Raw genomic sequence first — 21,206 nt, 5'->3', positions numbered from 1 at the left:
TTCTTCTTTTTTTTTAAAAAAAAAATCCTAGTGAATTTGTTTTGCAGCTTTTGAAAAAGAAACCCAGTGTTACCCAGGATTTCCCCCCCATTCATTCTATTTCTACGTCTTTGAGTGTGAGCTCTGTGGTTTTTCAAATCCCAGAATTGGAGTGGCTTCCACCGTTGTCTAAGGAACGTTGTTTTAGAGCTTTGCTCTGCAAGCACGAGAAGAGAACTCATAAAAAGGAAGACAACAGCAGATGCAATCGCGGATGTGGCTTAGTCCTTGCAGCTGCCCCAGAGAGGTGCTCGGGAGCGTTCAGTCTGCAGTAATGAATCCAGAAGAGCGCGTCGTGACCTGGCTCATATCCTTGGGAGTATTAGATTCCCCCAAAAAGACCATCTGTGATCCGGAGGAGTTCTTGAAGTCCTCGTTGAAAAATGGGGTAGTGCTGTGCAAACTGATCAACAGACTAAGGCCTGGCTCTGTAGAAAAGGTAAGGGAAATTTGCAGTATCTTTGGGGTTGCTCACCACCAGAGAGCAGGGGTAATGTCACTCTGGAGATTTTCAATTGCCTGGGTCAGGGGACACTCCTGCTTTCATCTCTTTCTGAGATTTAATTGTTCTTTCTTACTGTTTTCGTAGTTGGAAAAAGTCAGAAAATGAAAGGTTATCCTTTAGTGATTGGCCACTGGAGGTTAGTACAGTAAAAACCTGTGACCCCACTAGTGCCAGGGGCCAAGGAGAACACCCCTGTCACGAGCTGGCTCTGTCATAGAGGCGCGTGTTGTACCTGCCTGTGTACTGAGGACATGTTTTGAACCTGGGGTTCATGTGAGTCCGTGGAGTAATGGGGTGATTTGTAACACATATTCAGAGTGATTATTGATGGTACGACTAAATTTAGTGTGGATTTTCTTCTCAAAGAAATAAAGTATCCATTGAAAGAGAGGCTGTTTAGCAATCAGGAGAAATAACCCAAAATGCCACAACGGGTTTGTTAAAACAATAGAAACCAAATATATGTTTTGAATGCAACACGTGTTCAAAGTGAAACTAACCTTACTCATTTTTAAAAATCCAAAACTGTGAATGTTGGAAACCCATGATCACCAGTACAAATAATTTTTAAAATGGGCACCTTAAGTAAGTTTAAAAGTGGAGCCATAAATTATTTTCTTAAGGTCAGCAGGGAATAAGACACTGAGTGCAGTTCATTTCCCTCCTTGAGGCAGCTTGTGTTTTTATTGAACATACCGATTTACTTATAATTCTCAAACTTGGAAAACAGTGATAAAATGGAAAATGTCGAGAAATGTGATCAAATGTAAAGAACAGCGAAGAGGAAAATACAATTTTTAATACATTATCATGAGGAGGACGGACGGGAAATGATAGGTTGAAAGCAGGAACCAGGATGAAAAAAACTTGCAGGGTGTCTCTAATTTGCTATCACCACGTTTTGGTAGAAAGCATGAGAAAGTTTATAAGTAGAGATGGCTTGGGGCTAAGGATTTGGTGACATTTGGAACAAGACCAACCGTTTAGATTTTTGCATCACTTCCTTCAGTGGTTAATTTCTCTTCCTGGATTGACAGCAGTGTTGGCCCCACCTTAAAAAGCCTACTTTATGTAGTTATCAGCGAATGATGCAATGATGTGTCCCGTTTGGAATGACAGTCTCCAAGTGATATTTGACTGTGTTTCTCTAGTACTGTCTGGAGCCCCAAACTGAAGCTGACTGCACCAACAATATCAATGACTTCCTGAAAGGATGTGCAGCCCTTCAAGTGGAGGTAAGCCCACCCAGGTTGCCTTCCTTGTGGTCATTTTTCACTCTGCTAATGAAGATGGTGTTGTGGTAAAAGGCTTATTTTCACTGTTAAACAGAGGAAGCACTTTTATGGAAACCATGGTTAAGATCGATGGTCCCCAGTCGTGGTTTGCTAGTTTGTTTGTTTTTCCAGAAACCAATTCCAAAGCAAAACAAAATCAAAATTCAAAATATGGTAACTTTTATCCTACTGTATAGCACAGAGAACCATATTCAATATCCTATGATAAACCATAATGGAAAAGAATACTAAGAAAAAGAACGTCTGTATATGTGTAACTGAATCATTTGGCTGTACAGAAGAAATTAACACAACATTGTAAATCAACTATAATTCAATTAAGAAAAAACAAAATATGGTACCACTTAAAAACAGCTCCCCAAATTTGTTGCATGACTCAAGGAATTCAAACCAGGGCTCTGTGACAACTTAGAGGGGTGGGATGGGGTGGGAAGTCGAAGGGAGATTTGAGAGGGTGGGGACATATGTATACCTATGGCTGATTCATGTAGAAGTATGGCAGAAACCAACACAATCTTGCAAAGCAATTATCCTCCAATTAAAAATAAATTAAAAAACAAAACAAAACAGCTCCCAAGCTCTGAAAGCAGGCTTTTGGTGCCAGAGGTTGTATGGTGTGTGACCCTACTAAGTGGAGCCTAAAGTGGGCCACTGGATGCTGCAGAGGGTTACTGTAATCCTTTCGAGTTGGGAAGGGTGGAAAGATTATAACCACTTTTCCCCACTAACACTTTAGAACAGAGGCCATGAAAGAACTTGGCCCTGAGGTAGAAATTGTATATTAAGTTACACTGTATTCTTTTATGTTATGTGGATCCTTGCAGTAAGTATGGGGGTGTTGCTGAAAAGGAGGTGACACTTTTGCTTGTATGTCACATTATTTAATGTCTCTGTGCCTTAGTGTTTTAATCTGTAAAATGGACACAACAATAACTACCTCATGGGGCTGTTTTAATGATCAAATGAGATACTGCATAATAATTTAGAGCTAAGAGCTCCAAATTCCAAAGATCTATGAAGTAACGTAGGTAGAGTACTCAGCACAGGACCTGGGGTGTAAGAAGTATAGACATGCGTTAGTAGTATCACTTGTGGAGAAGTATTAGTACTGGTTTGAGCCTGGACTCTTCCCTACTGGCTCAGACAGTAAAGAATCTGCCTGTAAGGCAGGAGACTCAAGTTCGATCCCTGGGTTGGGAAGATTCCCTGGAGAAGGGGACGGCAACCCACTCCAGTATTCTTGCTTGGAGAATCCCATGGACAGAGAAGCCTGGTGGACTACAGCCTGTGGGCTTGCAAAGAATTGGATACAACTGAGCAACTAACACTTTCACACACTTTCTGATATTAGACTACTTGGGTTCAAATCTCAGTTATCTCTTGCTAGTAGCTTTGTGATCTTGGGCATGTTACTTAACTATGGCTCTATACCTCAGTCTCCTTACCTGCAAAATGGGAAGAATAGCAGCACCTGTCTCATGGGATTGGTATAAGGTTTCAAAGAATTTGCATCCTTGGAAGAGTGCATGGCACACAGAAAGTTTTCTCCAAGTGTTAGTTAACTACTAGTAGTACTAGTACAAGTACCTTTTCCCCAGAATTTTTCTGAAAGTTAGCCATAGCATCAACCTATGCTTGTTTCAGAATATTTTACTTCAGATTTCCTTATTGCCAAATTTTAGCTCCTTCCCTCTCTCTCTCTCTTTATCTTTCTGTGTGTGTGCCTGGGTACATGGTGTGTATGGCTTTTAAGGCAGGTGCAACCTACTCTGTATCCCGTATGGAATAATGTCTGCTATGAACAGATCATGGCATTTTCTTTTCATTTGTTAAATAAAAACATGGTGAGGTTGCCAATGATTTATGCACTCTGAAGCTGTCAGAAGGTATATTGAGCTTCTTTGTGGTTCTAAGAATACTAGGTGATACAGAAACACCTCCTGGGTCTGGCATTGTTGGAGAATGAGTTGTTTCACATAAGTGGATTTTTCTGATAACTAATGCTTACTCTGTTAAGCACCCATACTTAAAATATTTTTGGCCACTTTGGACAAAAATCTTTCTTTAAAAGTATAACATAAAAAAAAAAAAGTATAACATAATTTTCATTTCTTACATGAGGGTCACCAAACATTTTTGATCTCTTTTTCATAATTCAGGCTGGCCTGAGCATCAGATGAATGTTGTGAGGAGGCAATATCTGGCAGGATGGTTAAGCACATACCTTCTCCAGTTTGACAGACAGACATGAGTCAGAATTTTGGCTCTGTGACTCTGGGAAAAGTTATTTGGCCTCTCTCTGCTCCAGTTTCCTCATCTGTATAATGGAGACATGAGTAATAGGTACTGCATTGGATTTGTTTATTTTTAATATTTTGACCGTACCTTGCAGCATGTGGGATCTTAGTTCTCTGAGCAGGGATCAAACCCTTGCCCCCTGCAGTGGAAGCAGGGAGTCTTAACCACTGGACGGCCAGGGAAGTCCCTGCGTTGGATTCTTTTAAAGATCAAATGAAATAATGCATCTAAAGCACTTCATATGTCACTGCACATAAAGCATGTATAATAGCTGCTCACTCATACCATTATTACTAGGTAGTGTTGTACACAAAATTATGCCCGAAAGGGGTGCAGAGCAGCCATACTGAGGCACTCCTAGAACCCTGAGGGAAGATTAATAAAATCAATACATGAGGAATGAGATAGAAAGCTGAGCTAGGGTGCACCCAGCAGCCAAAATACTGACCATCCAGTCTCAAGTTCCCAAGGTAGCTAAGAGATAGACCTAAACACAAATACTTGCAAATTTAAAAACATTATTTTAAAAACTGAAAGTATTTGACATACAATATGGTGTAAATTTAAGGTGTACGATGTGTTACCTTGATGCATTTATATTTTGTAATATTGCCATTGTAGTGATATTTATCACATCACCTAAGTACAATATTGTTGTCTGTGTTCCCTATAGAGGGCATTAGACCACTATGGTGTATTTACTACTCGTTGTAGGTTGGTATGCTTAAACAATGTCAGTTTTCATCCCTTAGCCCCCAACCCCTGGTAATGGCTCTTTTTTTTTTTTTTTGTAATGGCTCTTTTTTATGTTTGATTTTTTAAGATTCCATGTATAAGTGAGACCACACAGTATTTTTCTTTGACTTATCTCATTTAGCATAATGTGCTCAAAGTCCATCCTTGTTTTTGCAAATGACAGAACATCCTCCTTTTGCATGGCTGAACAACAGTCCATAGTGTGTATATACCACATTTTTTCTTGAAATCCATTCATCCATTGATGAACATTTAAATTGTTTCTGTATCTTGTCACTTTAGATAGAGTATCTCTCAGACCTAAAGCACCTAGCACAGTGCCTAGTTTGAAGTGAAGTGAAGTGAAAGTTGCTCTGTCGTGTCCTACTCTTTGCAACCCCCATACAGTCCATGGAATTCTCCAGGCCAGAATACTGGAGTGGGTAGCCTTTCCCTTAGGGCATACTTAATACTTTTTTGTTGACACTATGAAACTGTTAATGTTTAAAAAGCAAAAAGAGCAGGGCTTAATTGTTGCCAAGGACACACTATTATTTATATACAGAAAGAGTGCCAGCTTGAAACGGTCAGTTTGGAAATCTAGAAAAATGAAAGCAGAGATGCAGCAGTACATTGACAATTGAGTGTTGACTGTGGGGCACGGTGACCACATGAAAGAGCTGCTGCTTTCTGACCCTCTGAGTGGCCAGCTGGTCTCTGCAAGTGACCTCCATCTTTGTGTTCTCATGTGGCTCTAGTGTCCTAGGGTCGCTAGAGGCTCACACCACTAGCAACTGATCAGGGAGGTCTGCTGAGACACCTGGGAGACAAGGGTGTCTCTGAAGTGCCTCCCAGACTTTGATAGTATCTACTTAAAAATATATCCCCCCCAAAATTTCCCCATTTTCTTTCTTTTTAATTTAATTAAAATTGTTGTTATTATTATTATTATTATTATTATTGGCTGTGCTGTGTGGCTTGTGGGATGTTAGGTCCCCAATCAGGGATCAAACCTGGGCCCCCACCAGTGGAAGCGAGGAGTCCTAACCACTGGACCACCAGGGAAGTCCCTAAAAATTATTTTTTATTACATGAAAAATTCTTTAAATTCTATAGTGCTTTCTAATTTTCAAAAGTTTCACACATGTGATTTCATATAATCCCATAATAACCTCTTTTACTCCTTTATCCCTATGTTGCCTCCTCCCTCCTTCCCTTTCCCCACAGGCAGTTTGTCTTCCATATCTGTGAGTGTGCCTTTTTTGTTCGTTTGTTTGTTTGTTTTAGTCACTAGTTTGTTGTATTTTTTAGATTCCACATATAAATGATATCATACAGTATTTATCTTTCTCTGACTCATTTCATTTAGCATAATGCCATCCAAGTGTCCATCCATGTTGGTATAAACTGGCATTATTTAGTTCTTTTTTATGGCTGAGTAGTATTCCAGCCATAACACACACACACACACCCCACATTGTCTTTATCCATCCACCTGTTGATGGACACTTTATATGTATATATATATACACTACAGTGTCTTTATCCATTCATCTGTTGATAGACACTTAGGTTGCTTTTATACCTTGTAAATTGTAGATAATGCTGCTATGAACGTTGAGGTGCATGTATCTTTTGAATTGGTGTTTTTGGTTGTTTTATATATATATAAAATTGCTGAGTCATATGGTAGTTCTATTCTTAGTTTTTTGAGAAGCCTCCATACTGTTTTCCACAGTGGTTGCACCAATTTACATTCCCACCGACAGTGTAGGAGGGTTCCTTTTTTGCCACACTCTCCCCAAATTTGTTATTTGTGTTCTTTTTCATGATAGCCATTCTCACAGGTGTGAGGTAATACCTCCTTGTGGGTTTGATTTGCACTTCCTTGATGATTAGCAATGCTGAGCATCTTTTCATGTGCCTGTTGGCCATCTGCATTACCTCTTTGGAAAAATATCTATTCAGGTCTTCTGCCCATTTTATCAATTGGGTTGTTTTTTTGATGTTGAGTTGCATGAGCTGTTTATATATGTTGGGTATTAACCTCTTATTAGTCAGCATTTGCAAATATTTTCTCCCATTTAGTAGATTGTCTTTTCATTTTGTCAATGGTTTCCCTTGATGTACAAAAAATTTTAAGTTGTAGGTTCCATTTGTTTATTCTTTTTATTTCCTTTGTTTTAAGAGATGGATCAAAAAATATTGCTATGATTTATGTCCAAGAATATTCTGCTTGTGTTTTCCTCTAGGAGTTTTATATCTGGCCTTTAATCCATTTGAGCTTATTTTTGGTATAGTGTTAGAGAATGTTCTAATTTCATTCTTTCACATGTGCTGCCCACTTTTTCCAGCACCACTTATTAAAGAGACTGTCTTTTCTCCATCGTATATTCTTGTCTCCTTTGTCATAGATTAACTGACCGTAAGTGAGTGGGTTTATTTCTGGGCTCTCTATTCTGTTCTACTGATCAACGTATCTGCTTTTGTGCTAGTACTATACTGTTTTGATTGCTGTAGCTTTGTAGCATAGCCTGAAGTCAGAGAGTGTGATTCCTCCAGCTCTGTTCTTCTGTCTCAAGATTGTTTTGGCTATTTGGGGTCTTTTGTGTTTCCATACAAATTTTTGAATTATTTGTTCTAGTTCTGTGAAAAATGCCACGTTGGTATTTTTGATGGTTTGTTGTTGTTGTTCAGTCTCTAAGTCGTGTCTGACTTTTTGTGATCCCATGGACTGCAGCACGCCAGGCTTCCCTGTGCTTCACTGTCTCCCAGAATTTGCTCAGATTCCTGTCCATTGTGTCAGTGATGGTATAAAACCAACCATCTCATCCTCTGCTGCCCTCTTCTCCTTTTGCCTTCAACCTTTCCCAGCATCAGGGTATTTTCCAGTGAGTTGGCTCTTTGCATCAGGTGGCCAAAGTATTGGAGCTTCAGCTTCAGCATCATTCCTCCCAATGAATATTCAGGGTTGATTTCCTTTAGGGTTGACTGGTTTGATCTTGCACTCCAAGGACTCTCAAGAGTCTTCTCCAGCACCACAATTCAAAGTCATCAATTTTTCAGTGCTCAGCTTTCTTTATGGTCCAACTCTCACATCAATACTGAAAAAAACCATAGTTTTGACTAGACAGACCTTTGTTAGCAAAGTGATGTTTTTGCTTTTTAATATGCTGTCTAGATTTGTCATAGCTTTCCTTCCAAGGAGCATCTTCTAATTTCATGGCTGCAGTCACCGTCCACAGTGATTTTGGAGTCCAAGAAGATAAAATCTGTCATTGTTTCCACTTTTTCCCATCTATTTGCCATGAAGTGATGGGGCCAGATGCCATGATCTTGGTTTTTTGAATGTTGAGCTTTAAGCCAGCTTTTTCACTCTCTTCTTTCACTAGCATCAAGAAGCTCTTTAGTTCCTCTTCACTTTCTGCTATTAGAGTCGTATCATCTACATATCTGAGGTTGTTGATATTTCTCCCGGCAATCTTGATTCCAGCTTGTGCTTCATCTAGCCTGGCATTTCGCATGATATAGTCTGCATATAAGTTAAAAAAGCAGGGTGACAATATATAGCATATATAGCATTGTCACACCCCTTTCCCAATTTGGAACCAGTCCATTATTCCATGTAATGTTCTAACTGTTGCTTCTTGACCTGCATACAGATTTCTGAGGAGGCAGGTAAGGTGGTCTGGTATTTCTATCTCTTTAAGAATTTTCCACAGTTTGCTGTGATCCACACAGTCAAAGACTTTAGCGTAGTCAATGAAACAGAAGTACATGTTTTCCTGGAATTCCCTTGCTTTTTCTAGATTATTCTTTCCCCCACTGAATTGATTAATGTAGCTGAGTGGTAAGTTTTCAAATCAGAAAGCATGAGTTCTTCAACTTTGTTCTTCATTTTCAAAATAATTTTGGCTATTCTGGATCTCTTGTGTGCGCATATGGATCAGGATCAGCCTGTACATTTCTGCAAAAAGGCCAACTGGAATTTTTAATAAGGATTGTGTTCAGTCTGTATATTGCTTTGGGGAATATTGCCATCTGAACAACATTAAGTCTTCTGATCCATAAACACAGGATGTCTTTCCATTGATTTAGGTCTTTAAAATTTCATTCAACAATGTTTTGTAATTTTCAGTGTACACGCCTTGTACCTCCTTGATTCAATTTATTCCAAAGTATTTTATTTCTTTTGATACTATTGCAAATGGAATTGTTTCCTTAATTTCACATTTGGGTTGTTTATTGCATAGAAATACAATTGACCTTTCACCATTAAGCATAATGGTAGTTGTGGGTTTTCATAGATGCTCTTTATCAGGTTAAAGGAATTCTATTCCATTCCTAGTTTTTTGAGTGTTTTTTATGATGAAAGTGTGCCAGATTGTTTCAAATGCTTTTTTTTTTTATCTGTTAAGATGACCATTGATTTTCTCCTTTATTATACTGCAATGTTTATTACATTATTAATTTTCATATGTTAAATCAATCTTGTATTCTTGGGATAAATGCCAGAGGGTCACATTTTATATGCACATAGAGATTTGTGTACATCTGTGATTATTCTTGAAGCATCTTTCTTCATAGAAATGGAATAACTGTGTTAAAATTTGATACTCTCAAATTCCCCTACAAACATGCTGTATGAAGTTCTAATCCTACCAATAGTGTAGAAAGTGCCTTCTTCCTCATGTCTCTGATGACCCTGGATATTATTTATCATTAATGTTGGCTAAAATGTTGGGTGCAAATGGTATTTCACTTATTGCTGTAATATGAATTTCATGACTCCATGTGCATTTGGACATCTCTCATGCCTTTATTGTTTATTTGTATTTCCATTTCTGTGAACCAAATGTATATTTCTTATTTATTTACAGAATGGAGAAGGCAGGGAGGGACACTCAGGCCTCAAGAGAATATCTTCCAGAACATATGGAAAAATCCTCATGTCTATGTAGAGTGTCACTAATGTGACCAATAAGTCCCTTGACAGCACTATCCTAGCAATGGTCTTTGTTCTGCCTTTGAACTTGCTGGGAGTCAGGGACAGATACAGTTCTTGTGATCATTTGGGACTGGCCTGGGTGGTACCTCTCTGACTATGCGGTCCTGGCTAAGCCCCAGGAAGGACTGGTCTGTCCCAGCTCTAGTCCTCTGGTTTTTCTTTCAGCCAGGCTTCCCCCAGCCTCATCCCCAGTAGGCACTTCTTTTTCACCTGCCATTTTTATGACCAACCCATTGCCAGGGATACTCTACATCTCCTATTCTGCTCCTGGGCCAACCCTACTTTGTAGAAAGCTGTTTTGTTTATGAAGGATTTCATTGAACGTATATGAAGCTCAGTGAGGGCTTCTTTCACTCTCTTTCTCCCTCCTTCTCTCTCTCACCAGCTGGTATCAGTATGGCTTTTTCTTTGCCCCCATCCGTTCACTGCCTCCTGTCTCCCTGAGTCACTCCATCTGCCTTGTCACTGGAACAGCATGGGTGCCCCCCCCAAAGTGGGGCCGGTGGGATGGACGATTTGCCATTTCCCAGGGGCTGCTCGACAGGGAAGCAGTTCTGGAAGGAAGGCAGCTCTACTAATGATCATGAGTCAAGGGCTAAATCTCCCATAATCGATCTGGGCTCTAGGAGAGCAAAGCCTCCCTGGAGCAGTGAGGCAGAAGGCCCGGCAACTAAGCAGTAGCTGCAGTGGGTATCAGGCCCTGAAACGCGACGTTCTCTCCGAGAACTCAGAGTCCCCTTCTCTCGGCCTCGGTTGACTCATCTGTAAAAATGAAGAGACTGGAGTAAGGATTGGTAATGTCTCACTGTTGGACACTGTTTTTAACTGGCCCGTTTCTATCAATTTCCGCTGGGGAAAGCTTTGTATATTTAGCCGCTCAATTTGAGCTAGTGGGAAGACTAAAGAGGATTTTGGTAAGTTTTTGGTCTTTTTTTTTTTTTCTTTCTCCTTTTTCTGTCGAGCCAGTCTGACACTCCTACTGAAATTTCCGTGAGTTACATCAAATGACACCCATGAGTCTGGCCATCCCAATCTACCGATTCCATTTCTTTTCGGTAAAAACTGGACTTCAAGTAAGGTCGGAAATATTTGCCTTCTCTCACGAACCTTTTCATTCTCCCTCGAAGAGACTATTTGGTGTGGGGCCTGTTATCCGAGAAGTCCGGGAAGGGCATCCAGGACAGTTCGGGGAAGGGAGGGGTGCGGAGGGCCGCTGGAGAGCGCTTCCTCTCTGGGGTGGCTCAGCGGCTCACCACAGGGTTTGGGGGCTCCAGGCCGCGTCCGGGGCTGGAGGAGGAAGCGGGCCGCCGGGCAGGGCTGCTCAGTGAGGCCGGGATTCCCGCCCGAGGCTCTCGCAGAGGCCCGCGGCAGGCCAGGCGGCGGCAGCCCCGGGCTCGGGGTTGAACCCGGCGGCAGCAGCATGCGCAGTGTGGCCGCCGCCGCCGCCGCTCCGTGGCTTCTGCTGCCGCCACGGCTACCGGGCGGCGGCGGCGGCTGCTTTGCCCTGCGCCGCTGTCACTTCCAGTTCCTACTTCGGCGATCCAGGTCCGGGTCACTGCTTCCCCGCCGCTGGCCCGGTCCCTCCAGGCCGCTCTCCCTCCCGGGCTCTGGCTCCCGGCTGGAGGGGGCCGGCGAGGTACTGAGAGCCGGGTGCGGAGCGGCCGCAAAGGCGGGTTCCCAGGGCAGCCGCTGCCCGCCCGTCGCCGCCCCGCGCGCCCTCGGCCGGCTCGCCGCCCGCGCACCCAGCAGGGCGCGCCTCCCGCACCCCGCTTTCGGCCCCGCGCTCACAGCCGCTCTGGAAACAAGAACTTGAGGGCCAGCATCTGGCTTCCCGTTAGGTTAAAAGGGGGGGGCATTAAAAAACAAACAAAAAACCCCCCTGGTCTGGAGAGGTTGCGGGCGCTGCTCAGAGTTTGGAGACGGGCGCCCCCTCCTCGTCCGCGTCCAGGAGCAAAGTTGCAGTCGCCCCTCCCCGCCCCGGCGAGCCGAGCCCAGCTCTCCAGTTTCGCCCTGGTGGCGGCCGCGCTCAGGGCAGAGTCCCAGCTCCGGCCGAGTGGAACCGTTCCCGCAGCCTTGGCACCGGCTCGGCCGCCCGCTCGCCGGCCCGGTGACTCGGGAGGGCGAGCGGCTTCCCGGAGGCGGCGGCGGCGCGGAGAGAGCGAGCGAAAAACTGGAGGACCAGCGGGCAGCCGCCGAGCCAGGTGACCTGCCCGGGCGAAGGGTCAGGGGAAGGGGAGCGCGCGAGGGCCTGGGGTGGGGCCGAAGGACCCTCGTTGGCGAGGAGCCGCCCTTGCTCCCCGGGCCGTGGCCGCGGGGTTCGTCCTCCGCTAGGGCCTCGCGGGGCTCTGAGCTCCTGGGTGCCGGGAGCGGGGGCGGGGGCCGAGGGCGCAGAGCGGGGACGCACCAAACTTAGGGGCGAGTTGTCCGGCTCTGGCCGCGAGGTTTGCATCCGACCGGATTCCTTCTTTTCCCTGAAACCAGGGCAGGAGTCAACAGTACTATTTTTCTTTTATACTAATTGACATTCGCCCCCCCCCCCCCCAATCCCCGGCATCCGTACATTTGGGGATATTTTAGGCGTTGAGTACACAGGTCTGTCGCAGGAATGGTTTGTGGATGGGGAAAGTCCTGTATCTACAAGGTGTTCCAACGTGCCTGTGGTTAATTTCGAGTTTTCATTTTCCAGTCATTTAGGAACCCAACAGGTATTTGAGCGATTTCGTTTCTCAGCTCTAGAGTGGAGAGCCCTTAAGTTATCTCTGTCTCTTTGAAAATCTTATAGTTTTATTTTTGGTTTGTTATTGTTTTTGGATACAGGGGTGACTCACATGATTTTTTTTTTGTCTCTCCTTAATGTGTAATGGGAGAAAAAATAGAGTCCTAAGGGAATATATTTTTCTATGCAGCTATGTACCTTTTGTCAAGAAAAGCTTCACATAAACCAGAAACCATTATAGGAGAGGAGACAATTTTAAAAGCAAGATTCTGAGATCCAGACTGTTTTTCTAACTTGTATTTGCCTGGGAACCCCACGATTTGTCCTTGAACTTCCTATCTTAATTTTGACATTGACCATGGTAAGAAGAGCTCCGATGACATCATTTGCTCCAGCCACAGTTCTGGTGTTCCGTGACTGAGAGCTCCTGTCTCCAAAACGTGAAGCCTGGGCCTGCCCTTGTAGTTCAGCTGAGGCATTTCCAAGGATTTCTCTTAAGCAAAGTATTATGCTACATGCCAGGCAGTGCTGCAGTCTCTTCTTACATAAGCGAGCTTCAGGCTGGTGGAGTCTCTGGGTGTGCTTGGAGCAGTTAAGATCAGAGAGTTCTCAGTCTTGGGGAGGGAGGGTGGTGGTTGGTGACTGGAGTTTGGAACAAAGTAAATTTCCAGCCTAGAAATCTCATCTTGCCTTCCTTTGCTGCTTCAGGTTTTGGAAAGCATTCTATTTATCTTATCTAAAACTCACTGTGCCCTTGTAAAGGATGTAGGAGAGATGGCATTGGTTTCATTGGCCAGAAAAACAGAAAAGTTTAGTGAACCAAAGTCACACAGCCGGCGGGTGGTGTCATCAAAACTCTCACCTGAAACTTCTGCTCTCAGCCCATGATTCTGCTTTGTTTTTAGGACAACATGTCATTTGATACAAAAGTATCTCATTTGGTACATATCGTGGATGGTAGGTCTTCCAAGCTACTATTTCTTTCTGTTCTTTCTTGCTAGCTCATAGGACTGGTGCGGTTACTAGGGGTGAGGTCAGGGACAAAGCTTTCCACAGGGGGGTCTGTGGTTGGTGTTGATCTATGGTCTGCCTCCTCTCCAGTCATCTTTGGGGGTAGCAGTGTTGAACAGAGTGAGCCCCCAGAGCCCAGAAATGTCTGACATTCATCTGACGTCACTAGCCCAAGTATAATATTACTTCAGTCTTTACAAAGAAACTCATTCAGGAGGAGAAACTGGAGAGTGTGAGTTTTGTTCGTCTGCAGCGATCTGCTCATCACTGGGCTGAGACTTAGGAACTTAGACTTGAAGGAGGGAGAGGAGTTGGGTACCTACCGTTTCTCAAGCACCTACTGTGTTCTAGGCTGCGTGCTAGGTGCTCTTAGTATTTTCTTTCATTTCATCCTGACAACAATCCTAGGAGGGAGAGGATATTGTACCCATTATATACTGGTGGAAACTGAGGTTTGGCAATGATCCAGACAAATGCCACATACTGCCAGTGCAAAACAGAGCCAGAATGTAATCACTGATGTTCCTTACTTCAGAACTTGTTCCCTTTGCAATGTGCCAGGCTGTTAACCCAACGGAGCTATTGAGAATATGGCAACACCTAGCCTTGGTTTTCACACATAGCTGTACATCAGAGCCACTTGGGGTGTTTTTTTAAAAAATACAAATATTGGGATCTACCCACACTGGACTTTTGGGTTAATTGGTCTACAGTGAGATCCAGGCCTTCCTCACTATTTCTTCTTCTTTTTGTTTAATGTTAAGTAAATTTTATATTGACGTACAGCATGAATTCAGGAAACTGCACAAGTCTTGAGTAAAAAGTTTGCTGGATCCTTACAAACTGAACACATCTGGGACTGGTGGTTCAGTGCTTAAAAATCCGTCTGCCAAGTGCAGAGGACACAGATTCGATCCCTGGTCTGAGAAGATTCCACACGCCGCAGGGCAACTAAGCCCCTGTGCCGCAGCTACTGAGCCCAGGCGCCCTAGAGTCTGTGCTTCGTTGTTCTTTCTTTTTTATTGCTAGTGGTATTCCATTGTGTAGATGTCCCCTATTTTCTTTATCCATTCACCTGTTGATGGACATCTGAGTTGTTTCCAGTTTGGGGTTGCTATGAACAATGCTACTATGAATATCCCTGTGTGTGTCTTCTGGTACACATTTCTGCTGGGTTTATACATAGGAATGGAACTGCTGGGTATGTGCATGTTTGGCCTGAGTAAGTGCTGCCCCCCAATTTTCCGAAGTGGTCTTGTTATTATTTGGTTTTGAAAGCTTCCCAAGTGATTCTAATGTGTAGCCAGAGTCGAGAACTATTTCCCTGGTTTATTTAGAGTTCAGCCGTCCAGCAACCCCTAGAGTCTGCCACCAAGCTGAGAACCTCATCAGCCTTGGATCGTCTAGAAAATCTCTGCTGAACTGGGCAGCTAGCATCCATTTCCCCATAATCCTTTCCATTCTCAGCATGGTAATCTGTGATCACATTTCTCTCTTTACTAGTCTTGGGGCTTCTCAAAGGCAGGAACTAGAGGTTGATCATCCTTATAATGCCAGCAGTCATGACAGAACATGGCACATGGCAGGTGCTCAGTAAATATTTATTAAATGAATGATTGCTAGAATGACTGAGTGGTCAGGCAAGGTCTGGGCTGCAAAAGAGATGCCCGCTCTTTGTCCTTGGACATGTGCACTTCATTCCTAGGAGTCTGCCTTAAGCCCTCACTCAGAACCTAATTGCTTTTATTTATCGAAGCCTGTTGGAATTATGGGTAATTCTGGTTGCTCATCCCCAAACTGATTAGAAAATTAGATCAGATGAGATAAGGTATGTGGAAGCACTTTGTAAACTGGAAAACAGCATCTAAATGGAAAGTTGTGATAAAGGGAAAATAGAGGTTGCTCCAGATTAGACTTGCTGGTGATGGTAGAAAGTCTATATCTATGTGAAACATGGAAGCAATGAAATCAGCAGGAGACAAAAAGTATAAAAAAGCAGACTGCCAAACATAACCATCCGGGCATTTTTGGTATGGGGTCAGGTAACCCAACACATGCTGTGTGGTCTAGTGGCCAGAATTTCTAACTTTCTCCGCCTTGGTCTGGGTCTGATTTCTGCTCAGGGAGCCTTTGTTCTTGAGCAGTCGTGTAGTAGTGCAATGGCTAAGAGCTTGAGTTTTGGACTTGAACTGACCTGAGGTAGCCACTTGTGAATTATATGATAATTATATGATAATTATATGCTAATTTCTTTCATGGTGAAAAGTGTTAGTTGCTCAGTTGTGTCCAACTCTTTATGACCCCACGGACTGTAACCTGCCAGGCTCCTCTGTCCATGGGATTCTCCAGGCAAGAATACTGGAGTGGGTTGACATGCCCTTCTCCAGGGGATCTTCCCAACCCAGGGATTGAATCCAGGTCTCCTGCATTACAGGCAGATTCTTTACCAACTGAGTCACCAGGGAAGCCCTTTCTTCATGGTAATGTTAGGTAGTATTAGGTATATATTACATTCTTATTATTAGATATATGCTACCTCTTAGCATTAAATGAGAGAAGTAAAGCACTTAGCTTAGTGCCTGGCACTGAGTAAATTCTCACTAACATCTAATTATTTCCTAATTTAGCTGTATTTTAGTTTTTTGGCTGCACTGGGTCTTCGTTGCAGCATGGGCCATGTGGGATCTTAGTTCCCTGACTAGGGATTGAACCCACATCCCCTGCATTGGAAGGTGGATTCTTAACCACTGACCCATCAAAGCAGTCCCTGGAATTTTAATATATCCTAGTAGACTAGTGTTCACAAATGATCACATTGCATTATCCAAAAAAGGTTCACTTTTTTTCTTGTTGACAGGTTAGGCAAACTCTATTTAAGAAGGGAACCGTGATTTATAGAAAGATTTGCTTTAGAAATTTTAACATTTAAAAAAAACCTTGGGACTTCCCTGGTGGTCCAGAGGTTAAGAATCCACCTTGCAATGCAGGGGACCTGGGTTTAATCCCTGGTCCAGGAAGATCCCATATACTGCAGAGCAACTAAGTCCGCAGGCCTCAACAACTAGACCCTGTGCTCCACAAGAGTAGCCACCGCAATGAGGCCCCCAGTTACTGCAACTAGAGAGTAGCCCCCGACTGCCACAACTAGCAATGAAGACCCAGTGCAGCGAAATAAATAATAAAAGAAAATAAAAGCCCTTGGAGACAGGAAAGGGTAAACTGTGGCCTCTGGGGAATGATGGCTTCACCTGGGGTTCTGAGGTTTTACACTCGTTCCAGTGAGAATTTAGACGAGGATGAAATGTAAACCAGGAAAAAGAAAATCCAGCCATCTTGTTTCACAGTTCTATGCTTTATTTGGCAGAGATTGCTTGTTTTTGGGAAAACGTTGTTAGAAAATAAAGTTGAAGGTTAAAATCGCCACATATTTTCTAATACTTAACATCTTTCTTCCAAAGACAAATCAAAGTTGACCATTTCTGGGAATTTTCGGTGAAGAGTGGTGGTGGGCTTGACCTCTGTTCTCCTGGTGAACAGCAGAACTCCATCCTGCCAACATTATTAACCTCTTTCACTCACTAATTGAAGTGGGTTTTTTTTTCTTTTTCCGAACTTGGAATTCTTAGTGTCTCGCATCATAGAAAATAATTTGACTTTAGAGGGTGTTGAAATGTGTTGAAAATTATTTGTAGGTCATATTTACTGTGTTTACATATTTTATTTGAAAGATTGCATAAAGCCAGTTTAAATTTTGGTGATGTTATAGCCCAGTAATAGCCATGGGACAGAAACTGGAAGCTGTAACTCTAATTTCTGGTAATATATGTGTAATCTTAAGAGTTTCATCAACTGGTTATAAAAGTTCCTGTTAAGTCTCCAGCCTAATGTCTTGCTGTTGTTTTTAAGTGCTTAGTGTGGCTGATTTTTAAGTTTTGAGAAGAAATTTGTATATGGTTTTCTTTATAACAACTCAGGACGCGAAATATGTTTGGGGATCCAGTTCTAAAGAGGAACTGGAGAAGACAAAGCGACTGAATTCTTCTGAGACTATGAATTATTCAGTTGTTAACCACAGTAACTTCTTTAGCTACCATTTTGTGTGCTAATAATAGAAACGGTTTGGACGGATTCCTCTTGGAATTGAAAAATCAGGAAAGCTTTTCACTCTTTTCTAGTCTATGCATAAACTAGGAGAATGTTTAAAAGGATATTTTCAGTTTCTCATGTTTACCTGGATAGAATAGTAGGTGTGTCTTTTAAAACAAAGGTATTGATATTCGTTTTATAATTACTATAGCTTGAAATTTAAAAATCCACCCCAGAGCAGTTTGCTTTTTGTTTTAGTTGAATTAAACAATTCAACAAATGGTTTTTTGTTTTTGGTGATGACTGACAAAAGCTTTCCCCTTTGCTCCCAGGAAATAAGGAATAGACCTGTTGAATTGAGCACAGTTGAGGGGGGAAAATAAAAATCAATTGCCTCTCTACAAAAAACAAAAACAAACAAAAACCCCCATGGTATGTAATACTTATAAAGGAAACATATAGTTTCTGAATTGAATTGAGTGTGTGCTGATAATACCAAAAGGAAGGCATTTTGTTGGAATTAAATCTAACTCAACTCTAATTTGGTTTTAATGTTGATTCGAATCCAGGCTGTTTCTGGGGGCAACAGAGCACAATACAGGCCTTTATTAAGACCACACAATCTTGGCCAGTTCTCCCCTGCTCCAGCCCCTTTCTAATTTGGTCATATGCTATCATTGAGGCGACCCCCCCGAGGATCAGTCTGAGAGGTGAGGACGTTGCCAACACAGCATAAGGTAGGCAGAGCCGTTGGTGATGACCCTGGGGTTAGCACCAAAGGGAAGTACAAGGTCTGGCCAATTGCTTAGGGCCTTTGCTTACCTTTGTTTTTAGAGGAGGTGTATGTCCACTCAGCCCAGAAGGCTGCTCCTTATCTACATTTCAACATTGACCTTGCCACTTCTTCCATTGTCATCTGGAAGAAGGACTTACAACACCAGACATCTGTCTAATTAGCTCCCAGCTTTGTCAGACCCTGGCAAACTGGACCCTACCACACAGAGGGTTGTGTGGCTTCAGATGACGTCTAGTCACGTGTCATTTTTATTTGACTTCTTGGCAGAAGATTTACCTTCCTAATTAAGTTCTGCTTAGAGAAATAGAGTAAAATCCCAGCTTTATACTTTCTTAGGGACTTGAATATTATTACAGAGATCAGACATGTCAACTGAGGGATTGAATAGGGCAATGGGGAAGAGAAGGAATTAAATTAAGGTGAGATGAAGCGCAGCAGTTTGCAAAGCAGAGAGTGAAAGTGTTATAAGGACTTGCTTGTCTCACCCTAGACAAAACATGCAGGTTTCCCTACCCTTTGGAAGCGCGGGCATTACTTTAAGAGGCATCTTTAAGGGGTCAAGCTGTGAACAGCTTTTATGAAGAGCTGGCCCTGTGAAGCAGTTCCTCAACACTAAGGAACATTCTGTCTTGTATTAATAACTTGTCTGTTCTTCATGGCTAGGTTTCCAGCAAACTGGGGCTACTTACCAATGATTTCTGAGAACTGTATGCAAACCAAGAGAATTCGGTATTTTACTAACCAAAGAAATTTAACCACTTCTTTGGAGAAATGTGTGTTGTGATAGTGTAAATCAGCATTTTTACTGTGAAATAACCCGCTTGCATTCTTTGAAGATAGGCTGGTATTTGGGAAAGGATTGGGGGAAATCTTGATTGGGGATTAAAAAATCACCTTCAAGGAAAGAGAACAGAATGAAAAATAATGTTTGACGGTGTATACTTGTAGGGACTTTTTTATTTGATAGATTTTATGTAGCATCCGTTTTATTTCTTATCTTAAAATAAATTTATGCATTAGTGCCTGGCATATGCCAGGTGTTCAGTAAATATTTGTTGAATGGGTAATGAGTGGATGAATTGTTAAGAATTAATTTTAGATAGCTTGAATATATAACAGCCTATATGTAGATTATCAAGAGCTGACTTTATTTATTGAAGTGACTCTTTAGTGGATGAAAATAAGGCTAACAGGAAAACTGGGTCTCTCCTAGTCAGAATTACTCAGTTTCTTTACATCAAGATGGAGCACCTGTTTCATGTTTTTAAAAGTTAAAAAAAGACAAAAAAAAAAAGAGAGAAAAATGTGAGAGATTAAGTCACACAGTGTCATATGGAAGACTTTCTCTGCCTTTCCCGTCCTCAGGTCACTTCTTATTCCTTGTGTTACCCAAACTCTGTCAATTTCACTACAGTTTCAAGTGTGCAATTTGCACATCCAGGACTCTAACTTTGATTCTCCTAAGTGGTCCCAGGCAGTAACTGCACTTCCTTTGGGTGAGGTAAATGCTTTATCAGCATTCTTTTCTTCTCTCAATCATATTCTTCAAAAACAAACATCTGTCTTCCCATGTGATGGAAAATATATGAGCCCTGATTTAGCAAGTTCTATGAGAAAAAAAATTACCTCTCCCTGTCTTTCCTTCTGGAGAAGGTAAGCCCAAAGGATAGGTGTTTCTGGTGGAAGAAATAGCCACTTAAATTTTAGGTTGAAAGGAAAGAGGAATAGTCAGCAAATGTTTGTGGATCGTCTGTGTGGCAAGTGCTGAGCATTGTGGGAAAAGGCAGCGTGTGTACGGGAAATAGTCATGGAGTCTCGCAGTGGATGTCTGGCTAGGTGGCCATGCTGCCAGAGTCTAAAGCATAATACAGAGTGGAAAGAGAAGCGCATTGTGTACTGAGGTAGAATGTTGGAGGAAGACCCTATGGAGGAGAGTGATGGAGGATGGGCCCTGAAGACCCGCTACAATTCAGATGATTGAGGGACCTTGTTCATAAAGAGAAGGGTGCCTAGCAGAGAGCGGCACAGTGAAGGAAGCAAAGGATTCTGGGGCATACATAGAGGTGATGGTAAGAAATGATGCACTTGCTAGTGGTGAGACCAGCTTGAGAAGCACTTTGAATGCTGGCTTGAAGAGTGTGGACTTGATCTTGTAGGCAGTCATAGGCAAGGTTACTGTAGGCTGAAAGACGTGACTTTTAACAGAAAGCACTGTTCATGCTGGCTTGGATGTCTGAGCTCTTGAATGCCCACCTTCCTGTGTTTGGATGGTTTCCTAGGCACAGATCTTGTTTGGGGTCAGATGGAGGAAAATTAATTAACTTATTCATTAATTGGTTGATTGGTGTCTGTTAGGCATCGATGGGCATCTCTGAAAAGGGCATGATTTTGAAGAAGTGACTCACATAGAGAAGTAAGCAAAGTATGCCAAAAGTCTTTGCCAAATGAATTGTTGAAGGTGATCTCAAAAGAAAGAAAGAAAGTGGGAGAAACTTTGGCACAACATCCTTCCCACCCAGATTAGCTGGTGTGAGAGGGACTTCAGGCGTGTGATTTGTAGTCTTGCCAATTGCCTGTCACCGCTTCTTCCTTCTCATGGGTTACTTTGCCGTATTTTGTCATGTCCCACTGTGCCCTGCTGGGACTTGGAGTCTGTTTTAAAGCAAGGGATGAACAGGTTAATGTGGCTCGTAGTGGCTGTCTTTTAAGCTGTTTTA

The 21,206-nt window shown here is 42.6% G+C and overlaps 1 protein-coding gene across 7 annotated transcripts in view; it reads left to right on the top strand.

The window, feature by feature from the left end:
* The window catches only part of ARHGEF6 (Rac/Cdc42 guanine nucleotide exchange factor 6), a 116,183-nt gene continuing 94,977 nt past the window's right edge, over positions 1-21,206 (top strand). For 2 of the 7 annotated variants that reach the window (XM_043897862.1, XM_043897861.1), the window contains exons 1-2: positions 1-478; positions 1,696-1,779. In XM_043897862.1, coding sequence (XP_043753797.1) covers positions 242-478; positions 1,696-1,779 — 321 coding nt within the window. In that variant the 5' untranslated portion in view covers positions 1-241. Of the gene's footprint in view, positions 479-1,695; positions 1,780-10,626; positions 10,795-10,895; positions 10,959-12,032; positions 12,082-21,206 lie in introns of those variants that run through there. The other 5 variants (XM_043897860.1, XM_043897859.1, XM_043897863.1 and 2 more) reach the window with 5 other exon arrangements.

Source organism: Cervus elaphus, chromosome X (assembly GCF_910594005.1).
Source record: "Cervus elaphus chromosome X, mCerEla1.1, whole genome shotgun sequence".
Classification (NCBI taxonomy): Eukaryota; Metazoa; Chordata; class Mammalia; order Artiodactyla; family Cervidae; genus Cervus; species Cervus elaphus.
The sequence above is the reverse complement of the archived record's forward strand: the minus strand, read 5'-3'. Positions and strand labels throughout refer to the sequence as shown.